Source organism: Morone saxatilis, unplaced genomic scaffold, assembly GCF_004916995.1.
Source record: "Morone saxatilis isolate NCDOM2014 unplaced genomic scaffold, NCSU_SB_2.0 Contig4, whole genome shotgun sequence".
Lineage (NCBI taxonomy): Eukaryota > Metazoa > Chordata > Actinopteri > Moronidae > Morone > Morone saxatilis.
This window is the reverse complement of record NW_023339984.1, coordinates 6,834,256-6,846,534: the sequence shown is the minus strand read 5'-3', so window position 1 is coordinate 6,846,534 and position 12,279 is coordinate 6,834,256. Positions and strand designations below refer to the sequence as shown.

Genomic DNA, 12,279 nt, shown 5'->3' with positions numbered 1-12,279 from the left:
ACACACACACACACACCTCCTACCTGCCCTCCCCTCTAATTAGGCGTCACAAGAGGGGCCCGAGTGCTCCTTCTCCCCTCTCGTTAGCACCACTCCCCGGCACTCCCGCTGCAATCCCACCCTGGGACGGATCTGAGGTCAAGGCCAGGGCAGAAAAGAACAGACAGAGCTAGACGCAAGCCAAGGCAGAGCAGCCCGACTGCAAGGTTCTGGGGCTTTTGAGATTGGCTGTGCGTGAAAAATGTGCAGGCCAGATGATGCACGGAGGGCCCCGGCTGCTGCAAGTGAAGTTTAAGCTGGCGTCCAGGAACACACAACAGGATAAAACAACAACGCTCAATCACGCTGATGGAGGGGACCCGGGTTCGCAACAGATGGAGCCCAAGATGTTTCATCAGAGGAACAGGATGCCAGAGGCACGGCTTTCAAGCTCGGCAATGACAAATAAACCTCGCGGAGAAGGAACAAATACATTCATAAGGGGCTCCAGAGGAAACAGAGAGGGGACAGAGGGCAGCCACCTGCAAAATCACAATAGAGTGGACTATCTGTGATGGGCGTGGGAGATGTCAAGGCCACCACTGCTGAACTGGACACAAAAAGTCCTTCTGCTGTAATGTTGCCATCTGCTGGCAGATCTTTATCAATGCGTGACAGCAGCCTGATATCAAATCAAGGAGTTTTTGCAGCTTGTGTGACACAATAAAACGTATACTATTTCCTGAGAGCCATATGAAATCAAAAAAACTCATTATGCTTTTTGATATTGCACTCTGAACAACATTCCCTCTTGCATACACTCTGGCATAACACAGCAACATGACTCCAACGAGTTATGCCATTTACTGGCACAGGCCGCTTTGGGCAGTCAGTCACAGCATGTTATTAGAACTTGGCATCAAGTGATTGAAAGGCAAACAACACTATCAAGTTCCACACGATTTTGAAAGGGAAACGGCAAAAGCCATATTCTCTGTTCCACATCTTTGCAATTTTCACATGCCGGTTTGTTAAGCAACTCCTGATGTTAAAGAAAGACTTTTGGGAAATACCCTTTTCCGCTTTCTTGCCAAAAATTCGATGAGAAGATCGATACGACTCTCGTGTCTGTACACTAAATATGAAGCTGGAGTCAGGGGATCATTGGCTTAGCTTAGCATAAAGAACAACAGGACAGAGCCAGGCTAGCAGTTTTCCTTTCAGTCTTTAAGCTAAGCTAAGCTAACGATCCCCTAGCCCTAGCTTCATTTTTAGCATACAGACATGAAACTCTTCCCCAGAAAATGAATAGGCATTGATGTCAGACTATTAATATAACTAGAAACGAGGTTCCAAAGTCAAAGACAAAAACACTCTGCAATCTGCAGTTTCACTCTGTCATCACTGGGAAAAATAGGTATTTTCAAAAAAATACAATAACAGAAACAAGCTCATCATCCAGAACTGCTAGTCAGGTCTAATTCTTCTCAGGCTATGCCATGTTTTTGTTTTTCTACAATTCCTTCTTTGAACTGACTTTCAATAAAGAAAAAAACTAATTAGGAATGAGTGCTAAGCCTAGCTATTGGTTTTTTTCTAAAACTTTTTCAGGACTGAACATCCAATAGAAGCTGCCATGTCTTGTTTTGTTCTGCAGGACTCTTCCTTCATTGGCCCACTGAGAATGGTGTAAAGCTACTTCCTCTTGGACCGGCTATATAGGGATGAATGCCTGCGCTCTTGATTTCCAGCATTGGAAGAGCAGCATCCCGGTACACCTGAGTAGGACACACAGGAAACATTGCTACTGTGCCAGGAACTCTAAGAGCCCTCCATGAAAAGCGAAACATTTTGCGGGTACCTTGGCAATATATGCAAACATGAGTACCGGTGAATTTTGGCCTTGGATTGAGAGCAACATTGCACACATACTGTACACTTCAGCACTTCCACACTAAGCATCCCTCAGTCTCACTCCACAGATTAAGGCCAGATGGGAACAATGAGATGAGTATGAAGGCTTTTGCAGCGTAACTGAAAACACTCGGTTTTGTTAAAGCACTCCAAAAACTTGCTCTATCCATCCATCACTGGCCAGATGTTCTCTGAAGCCCTTTCCTTTTACTCCTCAAGTGGGACCAATCCCTCTCAAAATTAATTCACTTCCCATTCCACTTGCGTCCACAACAAAGGCCCTCGTGAAAGCTAATTGGATAGTTTGTGGTCCTTATGATGAAGCAATCAAGCCGGGGAGCGTGTTTCGGAGAACAAGAGATGTTGTTGTTGACGGACGATCACTTGGGACCGCTTGCACGCCGTGACCCCACTTAATCCTGCCATTAGACCCCAAAGCTTCCCCCATCCTGAGGACTTCAATACATTGCTGGCTGCATTAGGACTCCGAGAGGGACCATTTCCTTGAATAAACATCAAATTCTGTTGCTTTTGTGGCTAATTTCCTTTTGAATTCCAGCTGAGTAATTAGAAGAAAGGCATGTAGTGAAGTGAGTGTGGCAGACAGGCACTGTGATTAAGTTTGGCAGCTGACTGAAATCAATCATATGTCAAAAGCCATAAACCATGTTGTTAACCAATAACAGCCAAAAGAAAGTCATTTCATCAACTTCAATAGAGATATCTTTGTCACAGTGTATCTGCAGAAATTCTATTAGGAGGCTTAAACTAATATATTTACCTGAACTTGTGTTGAGAAAAAAAATTAATGGAGTACACATCTATTTTGTTTTTGTTTGAGTTTTATCTCTGTCCTTCAATGTCCCTGTAAGACGGCATGTAGATGCTGATCTTATTAAGCGTATTGGTCACTCATCTACAAGAATAACTTTTAACAACAGGAGTTAAAAAACACTATGGGCGAGCTACGTTATGTCACATTAGCTTACGCATATCTGTATCGGTCGTACACAAAATTTTACTGATTTTCAATTTTTTTTTTTTTTTAAACTTAATGGTGCTTATTGGCTGATAAATGTGGTTTGGGAATTAGAATCGGTACCAGGCTAGAAAAAGCTGGATTGGTGCATTTCTACCTGTCAAAACAGACAAATAAAAAAAACTAAGATGTAACACTTGAGAAATATCCAGCTTTTACAAAAAGAAGTACAAAAGGCAAAATCAAAAGAGGGACAGAGAGGCAAGTGCCAAAAAGAACAAAAATTAAAGCATGCAAAAAGGATTTGGTTTGCTCCATCGCCCTGGCAGTTGCCGAATCATTATTTACGGGTACTAACCTTGGTGCTTAAAGAGATGCTTGAGTGTCTTTTAAGGGCACAGCCTCCTGCACACACAACCACCTTCAAATCCCCATCCAGCAAAAAAATGTTTCTGGAAGGTTCCACTTTGCAGCACAAATCAAGGGAATAGAGTGAGAGCAACAAGACCCTCCAAGAATCACTCGAGGTATGTCATTATGTCACCCACAAAGGAAGGTCTATTCCATTTAGGGTTGGAGCCACAGGCCATTTGGCCCACACACACAAATCACACAACTTCCAACAGCCATACACACAGATATAGAGTCTCATTCTTTATTTAAAAAGAAATGCAGGGACTCTGACCTAAGAGCAAGGATGAAAAGAAAAGGCCACTGCATAGCAGGGACCCCGGGAGGCAGCACTTGTTGATCTCTCCCTGGTCTCTGAAGCAAAGCACTGGGTCGCTCTGCTGTGTGTGAACAGATACACGTCCAGTGCTGACTCATGCTGCACAGTCACTCCTTGCACAGATGGGAGAGTTTGTCAAGACCACTTGAGCAAAAAACTTACTCAGTCATTATTCAGTCTGGCTATGTGACAGAGACACAAAAAAAAATCAAACCACTGCCACTTGTTGTAACACAGAAGTCAATGTGAGGGCGTATCACTTCTAAACGCTGAGCTGAACAGCTCACAGAGTTCAGTACAATCATTTGTAATGCACTTGCAATGTTTCTGTTAATGTGGGAGAATTAACCACACACCCTTTTGGAGTAGCAGTAACACGTTACAAAAATCCTACATACAATTTTGTCCAAAATTTAAGATTAATGTTTTAATTTAATGTACTAGTCTACAATAAATCATTTATACTCCTCATATAATCATGGCATACAAACATAATCAAAAAGGTCTTACGTAAGCAGCTTTCACACTGATGCTCATAGGCATTGTAAGCCCATTAATGTGCCATTTCATGATTTTCCTCCCTAAAGCTGTAACATAATCAGGCCAGCACTGGACAGTGGCCTGGAAAGAGTTGCAAAGCCTCAAGTGCTTCTCTGTCATAGACATTCCCTGATTACAGCGTGGACGTGCTCAGCTGGGCTATATGGCAGCCAGGGTGTCTAAAGCCCAAATCACCTTGAAGTTCCATTAGCACCTGTCCCGGTCATTTACACATGATGACAGTGGCATTCCTCCCCTCTGTTTGAGACCTGAAATCTGTCTGCCGGGCCAAACAACTGTTTTGTGTTCCACTTAAAACTCTTACTTAGCTCTTGCTGTGGCGCTGTGCAGCGTGTGTCAGCTTTTACACAACTCGGTCTGCGCGGGTGATGCATGTGCATTTAGGAGATAACACTTTAAAAAATGCTCCAGTAGTGATTAGTGTAAGCTGAGTGCACTGATTTTAGAAGTTCGTTCAACACAGCAGACTGATAAACTTTGACCTTTCAGAAGATGACCCATGCTGTTAAGTTTCAGGCTTGACATTGCAAGGTAAAGGGAGGTTGTGACTCCGCTTTACAAGGTTTTAGTACGTTAATTAAAGAAATTACCCAGCAAATCATTTTATACATTTTATCATATATTGATAGAGCTTTTGTGTATATTCAGACTGTCTCTCATTTACACAACTCCCTCTTTATTATTGCTTGTTGTGAGATATTTCAAACTTGCAAACAATACCACACTGTTCCTCATCTTACCCACTGTGCAGCAACCTGCTTCAGCATCAGTGGAGGAATTGGAGGACTACTGAACACTTCATCACATCCCACAAAAAAAGCAATCTCTAAATCATCTTTAATGTTTATTTAAGTGAGTTCCCTGGTAAGACAGCTAATTTGGGTGCCATGCCTAAGGCAAATCATTGCTAATAATGGGTCCTGTGTGAATATGAAAGATGAGAGCAACCTGTAATAAATTATATAGAGTATGATCACTTTTAAAAAGTCACTTTGGGTTACAACTGAGGTTTTCCCCTTCAGAGACAGAGGACAGGTCAAATTGAAAGCAGCAGGCAATAAACTGAATAAAAGCAACATGTGGTTTATTCGGGTAAACCAATATCGGCTTCGTGGTGCGTCAACTTCACTAACCCATCTGTCTCATACAGAAGTGACGCGCCTTCCTCACAGACGTTAAATGACTGAATCAACCCTTGTATCAATCTGAAGAACCCACCGCAGCTTACCTCCACACAAACAGCGACAAGAACCAGTGCAGCCGTCCACAAGCAGCCCCCTGTCATCTCTCTGGCGCTGATCAAATTCAATGGAATTTCAAATTGCACAGAGACAACTGTGATTGCCCGCTCCCCTGTCCGTCTGTCCCGGTCTGTCCAGTCACTCAGGGAGTAAAGAGGTCTGCTCTCCTCTCCGCGCTGCGCTCCGGCTCCAGCGTACACACATACACACACACAGATAGAGAGAGAGAGAGAGAGAGAGAGAGAGAGAGAAAGGTAGAAGTCAGCCAAAAACTGCCGGAGACGACATGACACTTCACGGTCGCTTCCAGATATTTTGTTCCCCCAGCAAACACGTTGCTGCTAAATTTATGTTTGCATACCAATCGTGCGTCAGGAAAAGGGGCTCACCCACCTTACATTCTTAAAGAAACACACTCCCGGGTCGTTACGCGCTGAGCGGCGCACAGCGTTAAAGGGATGCTTGGTGGTTTTGTGTTTGGGTGTGTGCACGATGTTGGAGGCTTTTAAGGATAGCCTTGTAGCACAGTGCCAGAAAGGGAAAGACATTGTCAACTCAAGTCCACATACTGAAACTCAGATCACAGGTTCTGTTAAAATTTGGTCCCATTTCTGTGGTCCACTTGAGCTCAGGTGTATGCAGGTCCAATCTTGGTTTTGGGGTTAGACAAACACAGGGTGTTCTTTCAAGTTTTTGAACTCATGAATAACTTTAAACCCATACAAACATTTTAACCTTTTACATGCTCCACAGATTTCCCATGAAGCCGCAGCAAAATAAAGATTTCTAGAAATCTGGTTTGGTTTGGACTTTTGGTCCTGAGTTGTCAAAATGGACTGGCTTCTATTTCTGCAGAACTGAACTGAAAATTTCAATTCAATTGACATTTTGGGAAATACATTTATTTGCTTTCTTGGCAAGAGTTAGATGAGAAGATTGATACCACACATATAGTTGGAGCCAGCAGCCGGTTAGTTTAGCTTAGCACAAAGACTGGAAAGACAGGAAAATGGTAAGCCTGGCTCTGTCCAAAGGTAAAAAAAAATCTACCCACCAGCACCTCTAAAACTCTGTTTTCACTTGTTTCCAGTCTTTATGCTAAGCTAACTGTCCAGCTACATACTTATTGTACAGACAATACACAAACACCACCTCCATCTCTCGGCTGGAAAGCAAATAATTTGAACAGCCTGATTTACACCAGTTGCCAATAAATATTAATTGTTCTCTTTGTTATGACTCCTCTAAATATCCAGTGACATGGAAATTCCATTCTCTCCTTTCAAGCTGGCTGTGGTCTCCCTTTTATGTTATAAATTTAATCAATCAAAAAGATGAGCCAGACTTTGGTTTCCAGTGCTTGTTAATTACTCGCAGAACTGAATAATCATACAGGCATAGTCCTCTTCTTTATGCCGCAGTCCCGCATGCCGCATCATGTGGACCACAGGTACATGGCCTTCAGCTGGAACGTGGGCCATGTGTTGACGGCTGTGCACCAGTTGAGGATTTTGCCTACTTTTTCACAGCTTTAGATTTAGTCACAAGTATGAAATGCATTAGTCTTTCAAGTTAGACGCCCGGCACTGCCAACCATGTGCCATTTAAGGTCAAGAAGAGTTTTATCTGAATCAAGCTCTGACTGCTTATGAACTGAGATCAACTGGTTGGAATGAAACCCTTATACTCTTGGCCTTTGCTGGCATATGATTGAAATCTGCTGTTGTTTCTGATTTACCTTGATGAGACCCATGTCATTCCTTTCCGGCTCCAGTAACAATAACAGTTCCCTCTGTTCTTTGTGAGAATCGTTTTTTTCATGCAATTTAATGAAGGTCTGCATTGTATCTTTAGACATGAATGCCTTCCACACCACCTAAATGTGGATCCAAAAAAAGGTCAAATGCCAGCCTGACCTGATGTGTGATTAAATGAACTGTACTAACAAACTGTAACAGAAAACCTATTCTGTGCCGACTCTATCACATTTAGAAATAAACTATATTTCATATTGATTCAGTTAGGACCATAACAGTTTCCACTACAGTGAGAAAGGAATTTTGGATTACTGTATAATTGATGGCTTGGGTCAGCAACTCCTCTTCCTTTTGATGCCATACCTTCATTAAAGTAAGAGACATTAAGTTCTTTGAAGCTTAGCCCGCAGTGATAGGGCATTAGACTTGAGCTTGTCGCTTTTGAAGCTGTCCAGGGCCACCTTAATAACAATGTTCCTAGAAAATGTCATCTGTCCTCAGCCAAGCTCAAAGGGCTAAGGGAGATGCCCTTTGAGATCCACACAATAGTACAGGTATGTATGGAATGAACTACCTGACTTGCTGTCTGACACGCAGGCTTGAATTCAGCTTAATCTTTATTAACACACTGAACACAGGAATGTAAATGTTTATTTCCCCAGGAGAGGAAAAAAAAAATCTTTACCTGAAGACCGAGGTGGGGGTTGAAATCATTTCCTTTCCACCTCGGGGTTAAATGCTCGTCCTTAATAGCTTCTTGAAATTCAAAGCCTATCCTGCTCATGCCACTCATCATGAACAGTCCAGTGTCTTTGAAAAAGCAAAGACTCCGGGGTTGAACTTTGACCATCACCGGCACCCTAAGACCACCACAGACACCCCACAAAGACAGAGCAAGCAGTAGATAATGCTTCGAGACATGAATAGTTTACATTCACTGTGCCTGGCGGTGCATAGCTAAGCCACGTCCTCATGTTACAAATGCTGTTGCTCTTATTGATGGACATGTTCAGCGGGATCACTCGCTCAAAGCTCCCATCAGCGGAGTTGCAAAATCACTGCCCCGAGCACAAATGTATTTTTAGGGACTCCATGAGCTTAAATAGCATCTGTGAGTTGTTTGCTCAACAGATCTTACAGGGACTTTTCTGTGTGGGAAGACAAATAAGGGGTTGAGGCAGAGGCTAATGACAGTCTTTCAGCTGAGATCTTTTGTCTGAATGCAGTGATGGGCTGGATGCTGGATGCATAGTGACAGAGAGAAGAATCAGGGCCTTCCAGTCTTTGTCATATTCTCAGTATTTTTATATACATTAAACTGAAACTAGTCCCTAATTTTGACCCACTAGGAGCAGTGAGCAGCCACGGGTGCCTGGGGAGTAACTTGGGGTTCAGTGGATCAAGGACACTGGGAACTGAACCGCCATCCCTCCGGTTACTGAACGTCCTGCAATAGGGTACCTACTGAGCCACAATCACCCCTGCACTTCCAGTCCTTTTTGGAGCCACCATTTTACTCTGGATGTTTATATGCATGAAGCATATGAGTATGACCTTACAAGTGCAAAATAGGGCCACAGTATGTACAGTACATGTGTTGGTTTCCTAGCTAAACATACTTGGAGCAGGTCTGTGCCCCCCATATGAGTAACCTAGTTGTCTCCCTTTGGCTGACACCAAACATTTGATCAGTGATATTTGGCCTGAGAGTCAAAGCGCTGCTTGTCACATGTGTTCAAAGAGAAGGCAGGAATTTGCCAGATACCAGCTAGAGAAAATGCCCTTCACGGGACACCAGCTAGCTTGTTTTTGCATTAAAGAGGCAGCCAACAGATTTTGAAATGCAGAATTTTTTTTTTCTCCCAAAGCAACTGAAACTCCAGGATAAAGAAATAGTTTATGGAAACATGCTCACTTTCTTTCCAAGAGATAAATGAGAATATCTATACTACTCTCATGTGTGTCTGTTAAATATGAAGATACAGCCAAGTGATGGTTAGCTTAGCATCAAACCCTGGAAACATTACACACTAAGAAATCAAGGTACAGGAATGGACCTAAAGGGGTACAAATGCTCTGTTGATCCAGCTGTACCCTAGCAGGATACAGGCACTGTACCTTTGAACATATATCTAAAAGAACATTTCTGTACCCCTTGTGACAAAAATTTACCTTTATATCCTTTTTTAAATTAATCTGTATTTATTCAGGCGGTGTTCACTAAGAGGAAGGATCACCCGGATCACATTCACACCTGGAAGCTGCCCAGTACAGCAGTTAGGGTAAGGGCCTTGTTCAATGGCACCCAAGTGCTGCTTCTTCAGTTTCCCCACCCTGATTTATCCTGCCAGTTTCAGAGATTGAACTGATGACCTTCCAGTCACAAGCTCACCTTTCTAATCTTTAGGCCATTTACAATTATTCACCAAAATGTATTTAAAGAAATAACAATTAGTTTACATCATTACAACACTTCTTAGTATCTTTTCATTGTATTGTTCAGATGTTTTTCCATAAGAAGTGAATGCTGTAATGGACAAATCAAGTTTTAAACTCTGTAAGCTTCAGCAGTGCCGACTACAAGTGGACTACCCAACTCCACAGATGTTTCATAAGGGAGGCCCTTGGCATAAAATAAAGTTAAATAAATACAGAAAAGTCCCCATGGAGGAATGCAATGAGGAAACAGATTGAAAATAAAACAGTGATAATACTTAAATAAAATTAATTTGGGAGTAATGGTAATGGGCAGTAGAGACATTTCACTGACAATCAGGTACTTGATTAAATGAACAAAATCACTCAAATCAACTGAGTTTAAATCAAGATTTTGTGATCACTGATTTGCTGTAACATTTTCCTCTACCTTAAGCTTGTTAAAACTTTAATTATGTAGACTACCCCTTTCTGTCAGCTATGATTTTGTACCTTTGAAATCAAGCAAAGGTCCACAGTTATCACCTTAAGGACCTTTTTCGTACCTTACAGGGTATTTTTTTTCAAAAAGTACCTTTGCGTACAGAAATGATTCCCCTATTTCTCTGTGTGTACGCCTGGTTCTGTCCAAAAATAAGAAAAAGCAAACAGGCTCACCAACACCTCCAAAGCTCACTAATTAACACTTCTGCACAATTAACACTTCAGGCAACCACCTCTGCTGGCGTTCCTGGCATTCTCACTAGAAGTGACTGCACCAAGAGAAGAAATAATTTCTTCACTTTGAACATTGTGCAAATTAGGCAAATGTATAAAACACACATAGGGTGATCTCTGGAGATGCTGATAGGGGGATTGTGTTACCTTTGGACAGAGCCAAGCTAGCGGTCTGTCCCTGTTTCCAGTCTTTATGCTAAGCTAAGCTAACTAGCTGCTGGCTGTAGCTTAAATTCTAGTCTACAGAAATGAGAGTGGTATCAATCTTCTCATCTAACTCTCAGTGAGAAAGCAAATAAGCTTTCTGTTCTTTTAACATAAAGCACACAAACTCCCCAGAGTGTGGTTGTGGCACCTTGTTATAGCTTACAGTCCCCTGGCATGCAGTTTACCGCCACTTGGTTGCCTTTCTCATCTGTCCCTGATTGCTTTTACGGCTCTGTGGAATTTGGCACACTATCTGTATGTGTGTGTGTGTGTGTTTGTACGTGTGTCTGCTCATGCTCGAGACTCCGGAGGAAACGAAAGCTCTTGCCATTGCTGGGCCACAGTGTCCCGGGAATGCCAGGCTTGCTAAGGGTACAGTAACCTGTCTGTCTGTCAGCGCAGATCTGTTTCAGCTGCAGGCATTGCGTTCCGTCAGGCATGTCATGTCCACTGCGTGCTGTCTGAGGGCATCATGCCATAAACCACCAGTCAGAAATGTAGACAGTGGGCACAACACTCTTCACACTGTTGCCAGTGATCAGTCAGCTTGTCTGAAAACCCTAAAGGTATAATTTTTTCTTTTTGTCTTTAGGGAAGTATCTAATTACATACAAATCCTAGCTTACAGCTAAAACCAAATATGCTGCTGGATGAATATTCATAACTTTCCCCTAATCTATTTAGCAATGAATAACTGGCATTGAGTTCCACATGAGAAGATTAAGGCATATAATACTACACAAATCCAGGATTTCCCGTCATCTAATGACAAAGTTAACCTGAGATACCTGATGTTTCCTCATCAGATTTTCCATGGATATTACAGCTCAGCAAAAATCTGAAGAAAATAATCAAACGGCAAGTAAAATAAGAGACAGAGCAGCAGAAGAGGGCACTGTTATGATGTAGATGATGTCTATTGTTTCAGCAAGTCTGCTGCAGGCTAGTCGCTGGCAGAAGAGTTGAACAGTGTTATTTAGGGCAAAGAGGACTAAACATCCCCTGGGATCAGTTTCATCTACGAGTATTGGGCAAATAAGTGCTCAAGCACGTTTTTCACCTTCTGTCACCCTGCTAGGTGTTCTTCTTATTCTGCTCTACAGAGGCAGAGCAGTGCTACAGGAGAAATGAAGTTAAGAGAATAGGGTTTCAAGGTTTCAGGCTGGCTGGCAAACTGTGTAACATGTACAAAAGTTGTAATGCCTTAATTTCATGCTTTTTTATTTTATCCCCCAGATTACAAAGAGGTAAAACAAATGCTTGCTATTCACAGAATGTAAGGGGGAAAACACATCTACAAACAAATTGTGGTCTTTGAGCTTTCTGATCAATTTAAAGTTGTTTAAGAAAATTGAATAATAATGTTCATCCATCTGGAAGTGTTTGAAATCAATATGAAGTATTAAATTGCACTTTAATACATTTAAATATGTTATTTAAAGGTAAAGTACATCAAACCGCAGGAATTCCACTAGAGTCAAAAGCTGAGAGGGCAGCTGCTGAGATCAAAGCTGACGTTGGTTATCTTTAGCTGGGATTTTCTCTCTATCATGCCTGGATTTAGCTACTGCCATATTTATTATGTGGAATAATGAACTGAATAACCGAAATGTCAGTTCAACAAAATTATTTTTCAATTATAAACAGCAGCTAGGGGAAAACCAGTAAGTTTTAGCTTTATCCAGGGTAAGGCTATCTCACCAGGAAGCTTTACTGTAACTTCATGTAGCGCTCTTGCTCAAGCTTTTTAAGAAATTA

The 12,279-nt window shown here is 42.1% G+C and overlaps 1 protein-coding gene across 1 annotated transcript in view; it reads right to left on the bottom strand.

The window, feature by feature from the left end:
• The window catches only part of LOC118338269 (ADAMTS-like protein 1), a gene marked incomplete in the record, with an annotated part of 76,596 nt that extends 70,939 nt beyond the window's left edge, over positions 1 to 5,657 (bottom strand). The window contains 1 exon segment of the mRNA XM_035675549.1: positions 5,392 to 5,657. Coding sequence (XP_035531442.1) covers positions 5,392 to 5,448 — 57 coding nt within the window.
• Between the last annotated feature and the right edge of the window lie 6,622 nt (positions 5,658 to 12,279).